The sequence below is a fragment of the Anabas testudineus genome, chromosome 13, assembly GCF_900324465.2.
Source record: "Anabas testudineus chromosome 13, fAnaTes1.2, whole genome shotgun sequence".
NCBI classification, from domain to species: domain Eukaryota; kingdom Metazoa; phylum Chordata; class Actinopteri; order Anabantiformes; family Anabantidae; genus Anabas; species Anabas testudineus.
The window spans coordinates 2,362,854-2,370,563 of record NC_046622.1 but is presented as its reverse complement, the minus strand read 5'-3'; the positions used below and the strand labels follow the sequence as shown (position 1 = coordinate 2,370,563).

At 39.0% G+C, this 7,710-nt stretch overlaps 1 protein-coding gene across 2 annotated transcripts in view; it reads left to right on the top strand.

Moving 5' to 3' along the window:
• Nucleotides 1-2,885: 2,885 nt before the first annotated feature.
• myo7aa (myosin VIIAa) overlaps nt 2,886-7,710 on the top strand; it is a 40,072-nt gene continuing 35,247 nt past the window's right edge. Inside the window, exon 1 of one of the 2 annotated variants that reach the window (XM_026370733.1) lies at nt 2,886-2,903. In XM_026370733.1, coding sequence (XP_026226518.1) covers nt 2,886-2,903 — 18 coding nt within the window. Of the gene's footprint in view, nt 2,911-7,710 lie in introns of both variants that reach the window. The other variant, XM_033326296.1, reaches the window with a different exon arrangement.

The window sequence follows — 7,710 nt, the reverse complement described above, 5'->3', positions numbered from 1 at the left end:
TATGAAATAATGCATGATGTGAGTATTACAGCTAAAATGCTACAACTTGTGCACAATTTGTGGTACAGAGAGATTACAACTACACATTTTCCACATGATTAATGGAAGTAAGTCGTCTATAAAGCCCACGACTGAACCCGCAGCACCTTAAATGCAGCTGTTGCAGCATTGTTAATTTTTAACGATGGTTGTATTCTACTTTCATGTTTTTTCCCCTGTAGCAGCCTGTTGCACAGAAACACCTTCAAAAGTGAAATTAAATTTTGGTCGAGTTTGACTCCTGGTCCCTCCCTGGGTACTCAAAACGCCTTTATTCTGTTATCTTGACATATGGATCACGCTATCTTTTTATGTGGCGGGTGTAGCCGAGGTCAAGTCGACATTCGTATGTCAACACAATCTGCTGATGTGAGGAAATTAAACCAGATAAGAATCCGAATTAAAGCTGAATTAACTGACTTTTTACTTGAAGTTGTGCTTTAAGTAAAACAAACGTCTCATCTTTCGTCACTTTAAAAAGGTCTGAATGCTGAATCAGAAGGTCAAGGAAATCTCTTGAGGCCAAATGAGTGTAAAACAACTCACTGACATCACAACTGGCTGAAAGTTGTTTTACGTTTGAACTTAATTTCACATATTTACCCTTTTAGAAGCTACACTGCAGTGGAAGACTTGGGTATCGAACACCGGCTCTGCGGTTGGTGGACAATCTGCTCTGCCTGTGGTCATCCTATTTTATTTCATAAAGTTGTCGTCAGATGTTATAAAAATATGTTGAAATGTGTCAGTGTGATGTTTAAGGACTCTTCTCTTGTGTAGTTTCTGTTTTTACAGATTAATTGATGATATTCAGTATATATAGAGAGAGGCTCCGATATTTTCCACCTGAAATCTGATGCTGTGGTGTTGAAATCTGATACTGTTCTTTTTGGAGGGCTACACAACAAACCTCTCTGCTTTTTGGCTCTTGTTGTTTTATGATGGAACAAACCTTCTGTGTTCATGACCTGTAATTTCTGTAAGAATCTTTGTATTTGTTGCTTTTCAATGTAATCAGTGCAAGTTCAGAAAGTATATCGTTCCGATATTGTTGGACACATTCCCACCTATTACAGTCCGCAGTCCGATGCTGCATCGAACGACAACTGCTTTTCTGATAATTCCCTGAAAAATATTGAAAAACATCAATTTCAATGTCTAAGAGCCAAAAGTGACGTCTATGAATGTTTTGTATGACCAACATTAGTCAACACTGATATATTCACATCAAATTTCTTACAGTTGGCTGATTAATGAGAATGTGACTGAGAAGATTACAGTATAAATTTAGTGGTCATCTTCAGTACCTCTCTTCTGTCTCCCTTGCCTCCCATCTTCTTCTTTTTGCTTTCTGCCTTTCCTTCCTCATGTTTTGTTCATGCTGTTCTTGTGTTTCTTTTCTTTTAACCATCCATTGTTTATTTTATTTCCTCTGTTCCTTCACTTTTCATTTCTGAACATTATCTTTGACAACTCATAAAAACCTTTATTCAGATTTGTGATTTTTACACCACAGACTCCACAGAACAGGAACCTTTTACTAAAATTGGCAGCACTAGCTCCGGTGGTGGTCTCTGTTGTCCTGTGGCTCTGTCCTTTAGACTGCAGGGTACTTCACTTATGCCGAGTTGCTTACCTTTTGCTAATGTGTCTTAATCTACAGGCAGAAAATCTGATATGTGTAGACATTACACACACACTGAGAGGGCATGGCTGCACACAACCTTTGTATCAGACCTCTACGGAGGTAATTAGATGCTGAAATATTGATAGGGTGTGTTTGTTTGTGTGTGGGGGGGTGAAAAAAGATAGAGACAGAAGCACACTTCATTTGATGTGTTTTCTTTTTGTGTGTCTTTGGGTTTTAAAGGTGGGAAACATCATGGATTCAAATCCAGTCTTGTTAGAGGACTGTTGTCATCACGGAGAGGGTAATAAACTTAAAGAGGTGCTAGTTGGCATGTTTTGTCACCTTAGGACAGATTCAGGCTGGTTCCTTTTGCAGCCTTTGCAGTTCTACAACTATTGTAGAGACATGGGGCTGTCACTATGAAACCTGAATAAAACACCTCTATATTCCTTATGAGCTGCACTTTAAAACATTTAATCTCCTCGTAAACTTAAAATTCAGTATACACAGTTTGTGCAGCAGTGACGCAGCTGGTCATATACACCAGAACCACTACAGCAACAAATCAGGTCACTGGGTTCATTAAATTCAGATTTATGTGACATAAATCACATGTGAGTCTGAGTTTGACCAGGTGTGTTTTTTTCTTAATTGGACCTGATTATTATCAATTAACTGTCAAAACAACTAATGATACAGGAGATTCTTCTTTTTAAAGACTCTATTATCCATTGGTTATTGTCAGTCTGTGGGTTGGTTGATGTTGAATGAATGAGTGTCATTCAACATAACACCACGTGACTGTGTGTGCACGTTTCCATGTGTGTTCCCTTCAGAGTTTTATATAGATGCCATCAGCAGACTCAGGTCTGCTCATGTACTTCATATAAGTTAAAAAGTTTTTATGGGTCTGCTGCTCCTTTTGTCATGTTTAAAACAAAACCTGTGTGTGTTGCTCCATTCTGCAGCGCTGGTCCTAATCTGGTTATCCCTACTTTCCTTTTTGTTTTTTCTTGCAAATGTACATGTACACACATTTAGTGCATCTATGAAACTGTTACCTCACCTACAAAGCATGTGTGAAATTAGTTTAAAAAAGTGTGTGATTGAATCTATTCACCTAGAGATGTATTCACTTCCTCATTGTTGTCTTTGTCCTTCTCAGGCTCGACAGGTTGACTACTGATGTCCAGTCATAAGGAGGGAAACCAGAACCATGGTGATTCTACAGCAGGTAAACACACACAAACACACACTGTTATTGTTATTAATTATTTTAGAAATGAGGGAGAACAGGATTAAGTTCAGGTGTCCTGCTCGAGGACACTTAAGCATGTGGACTGCAGGAATTGGGGATTGAACCGCTGACCCTGCTGACCCTGCTGACTCTGATGTTCTCCTACTTTGTGTGTGCAGCTTCTTGCAGATAAAGTACAACAACACTTATTAAAAACCAGCAGCTCATTAATCTGCATAGTTGAATCTTCTTTATAGTCAAACACAGACAAAATCGACGGACTCGAACAACATGCTGGATCCATTTGTGTGTGAGTGTCGGCGCCTTTCTGCTTCTCCGTTAATGCGTTGCTGAACTTGTCAGCCTTTCTAGTCGACTAATCAGCTCTGACAACCCCCCCCCCCACACACACACACACACACTTTGGAGGCCTAAATGGGTCGAGCCAATAAAACAGAGAAATCGGCCCTCGCCCCTCTCAGCTGTGGATGTGTGTCTCATCACATAACTCATCAACGGCAGAACATCCTTTTCACCACAGTGGAGGTTTTGGATCTAACTGGTGAAGAGAAATATTATTAACACTGAAAAAAATCTTTAAATTGGAAAACAAAACTGCCTGTGAGGAGCTTTTTGTCCTTTCTAAACTTTATTGACTCCTACTGTATATTTTCAGTCAAGTTCTGTTCAGGTTTTTGATTTTTGTTTCACGACCAACTCAGTGATGTTCTACTGTGAAGATCTCACACTCATCGACGCTGAGGAAATGCAAAGTCGACACATCAAACCAACAGGGAAGAAATTATGTTTTAATTATTAAGTCACTTCATTATTAACTCCATGTGGTTACCATGACAACAAACGTGAACAGGAGGGGATCTGATTGGCTGCTGGAGGGCTGGGACCCGAATGTGCGGCGTCTCAGCTACAAATGCACCATCCTCATCAAGGTACATCAAGTACTACTTACACTTAACTCAATTTGAGTTATAGTAACTACATATACTGTATTTATCTAAACTAGATTTTTGCCAGACACATTTTCTAAAAATAAGTCATGTCTCAGTAAAGTGTCACTTGTTAAGTGATGGTGTATTTTATCAGGTCTAATCTGATATTTGGACTAGAAACACATTTGGTAAGATTTTGAGTTGCAGTTTATTGGAGACTTTTGCAGTTTTGTCAGATTTAGATTCTAAAGTTGGATCTTTTACCTCAGTTTCCTGTGACACACAGTTAGTACTCTTCAGACTGGGCTGTGTTTAGATGGGATCGTGTTCTAAACTTAAGCCACAGTCTCTTGGCTTTTAAAAAAACAGATTTGGGGTATTTCTACTTGAATATATGCAGAATACTGTTAATACTGTTTTCTAACTGGTGATAAAAACATTTGTAAGAACCAGCAGAGGGCAGAACTGTACACAGATAAGCTGTGGTCTGCACTTCAGCTACAAACCCTGGAGAAAGCTCGAAATACAGCAGTAAAGCTTTATATGCATGAGACTGTAGACAGGACAGATAAAAGACAATAACCTGATATGTTAATAGCTTTATTAAAATTGTCTAATAGCTCTTCATGTTCCCTCTCACTGCTTTGTTCAGTGTTTAAATCAACAGTCACAACAACAAAATATCCCAATAATGGTAGTTTCAGGCTTTTAGTTGTAAAATGTATCCATCTAATAGATTGTGTTCAATAGTTTTACACAGATATTACTGAAACAATATCTAAATAAATATCACAATATAAACCTTGCAAACTGAAGCTTTATATTATCATTTATTTTAATATATTAAAACTAATAATAAGTAAAGATCTGAATTCAGGACTTTGAAGTCTCCCACCACAGGCTGTTACTTAATGTTGTTAAAGTATTTTACTGTAGTAGTTTACAGGACACTGTGTGTGTGTGTGTGTGTGTGTGTGTGTGTGTGTGTGTGTGTGTGTGTGTGTGTGTGTGTGTGTGCGCGTGTGTGTGCGCGTGTGTGTGTGTGTGTTGAGAGACAAAAATGTAATTTGCTCACTGAAGCATTGAAGCAGAAAAGAGAGACAGTCTGTCTGTGGTTTTATGGACGAGTTCTTTCAGTGACAAATGTCAGATCAATTAGTCTGTCACTAGATTTCATCCTGTGACCTTTGACTTTGACTAAATGATCGATCTAAATGCAAATGAGGTGCACTGGAAGTGTTTTTATCAATCATTTGATGTCTCAGTAACTGTCTTCTATTGCTCCAAACATTAAAGTCGTTGGATTTTCTATGATGGTCACAGACTGTTTCATTCTAACATTGGGAAGTTCACATGTAGCTGCAGAGCACTCAGTGATTCAGTGTTTTCAGACCAGCAGAGGGCAGACCTGTATGTGAGGAAGACCTTTTCCTGCAGCTGCACAGTGATGAGCTGTGGTCTTCAGTGTTATACATAGAGACCCTGCAGAGAGCTTGTATTACATGTAGTACATGCCAGTACGCAATGAGGGTAATGAGATACTGCAAAGATGCAGTTATGAGTGGAAGTGAGGCTTTAGTCTGATCTGAAATGACTGAACAACAACATGAGCTCAGCTTTTCACATCCGAGTCTAGAAATTGTAGTAAAATAGTGAAAACGTCACCTGTCCCAGGAGAATCTCTATAAATTGCTCAGTCTAAAACCAAAGGAGAAAATTATAAGATTTAAAAAGCTGCTACCATATGTTGCCGTTTGGCTTCAAAAGTGATTAAAAGAATGTTTTAGGCCTCAAATGGTGCGCTGGTTATTTTTCTGTTAAACTGAGATCAGCTGGTTCATACGACTTTGTGGAGCTTTACATTTACATTTATCAGACACTTTTATCCAAAGCGACTTATAAGATACAAGGCAAAGGCAGAGTAAGCATGTGGAGGTCTTGCGATGTTACTACTACAGTATCCAGCCGCTTTAAAGCAGTTCTGAGCTCCAAGCTGAAGCTTAAACTCTGGGCGGTTATCTGCCTTGACTGGTTGGATTGAGTGGAGGTGGAAAAGATTAGTGGGACCAGTAACTGCACACTGGGAACATTAAGCTCAGAATCTGGGGAGACCTGCAGACAAGAGACAGTGAGAAGCACAAATACTGTACAAAAGAGAAAGAAGGAAGAAAGTGACGACTTACAGTGGAGACATATAAATGTACATGCAAAGGTTTCTAATCAGATTCAAACACGGGATGTTTATGGCTCATGGTCGACATCTTCAGCCAGCTTTTCTCGTGTTTGTGTCATGTCCACAGGAGTGACAGCAGCCGTAATCAAACACCAGGCTCGTGTCTGGTCTGAATTATTAACCTGAAGAGAGAGACTCACACTTGTCCGACGTTACATCACTGCTGTCCTGCTGTACGGTAACACCACAACAGAACTGTGTGGCCTTTTTGATAAATCTGTCCTGTGTATCAGATACACTGTCAACTGTTGGCACTCATTGTTTTGGTTGAAGTTACTTAATAGTCAGAGAATAGATTAGATAAGTTTATGTTTCATTTATTGTCTTTTCCAGACGTTTATTTGTTTTCGTCTTGAAATAACTTGAATGACAGCTTAATCCAACCCTGCACGCTCTGTTACTTCCTGTCCTTGTAGGCTTCATATCACTTTTATAAGAGCTCGTCGGGAGTAAAAAAACTATTCTTTAAAGTCTGGATGCTGAGAACGATCCACTCTCTGGTCTCTCTACTCTCCAACAGTCAGTGGGTCATGAATTGCCCCATGGCTGTCTCCATTTGCTGCGTCCATCAGCTGACCTGGGGGCTTCATCGATTCTTAAATGATTTCTGTAAAGAGTCTGTGCAACCATGTGAAAAAGTGCATTAACACAAAGCCCTGTCTGTGTGACACTGGTGATGGAGAATGACAAGAGACACTCAGCTAAATGTTTGTCTGGAGAGAATTCAGGCCAGTTCGTCAGCAGTGAGTCTGATTTCTATACTTATTATTTACAGTGCTTGTCATTTATCACTCATGTGAGTGAGAAGAAGTAATTAAGTTTTACCAATAATCGTTAATCAATTACACCAAACCCATGCTTATTCTGTTGTCAGATGCCTCGAGGAATCTTTGGACAGCTGCACAAACCATTGGCTGCAAGACAATAAAAAACAAAAGTGGCAATGACAGTTCTGTGTGTTGTACGTCACTAATTACAACCAATCTAATTAGAGACTCCACCAGCTGTAATCATTCGTGATCACTAACAGAAAGTTAAGTTAGAAGACAGTTGTGGCTGCTGTGCAGTGTCAGCGTGCTCTTTGTCAAACTTCAGCTGTGCACCAGTGTTCTTAGTAAGCAGCAGCTTCCTTTGTGGTGTCCTGTCATAGACCCCCTGCTAGTAAAGTGATTTTGACTGCAGTTCAAACAACACAGAGCTACAAACAAATCATTTAAAGTCTAACATGACCTCATTATTCACATACATGATGATTGTATGTAAACATCAAACCACCACTGTATGAATCATGTTTTTGCTTTTTAGTGTTTTTGTGTCTTTTAGTCCAGAGTTTCTTTTGGTTTTCGTCTTATTACTGTCAGTTTCATGTGATGTTTGCTGAGCAGTAGAAAACTAAATATCAACAAGATAAGTCACATTATGTTTGTTCAAACAAACGTTAATGTTAAAACTAACAACTGTGGGATCATCACATGTTGGTTTCTAATAGTTTTTTGGTTTTCTTGTCTTAAGAGGACAGAGAAAGTAGTAATTTTCAGTCTAATGAAATATCCGACAGTGAATTCTGTTTTTTAAACTCACATAAGATCGGATGAAGATCTAGTAACTAACATCATCAGTG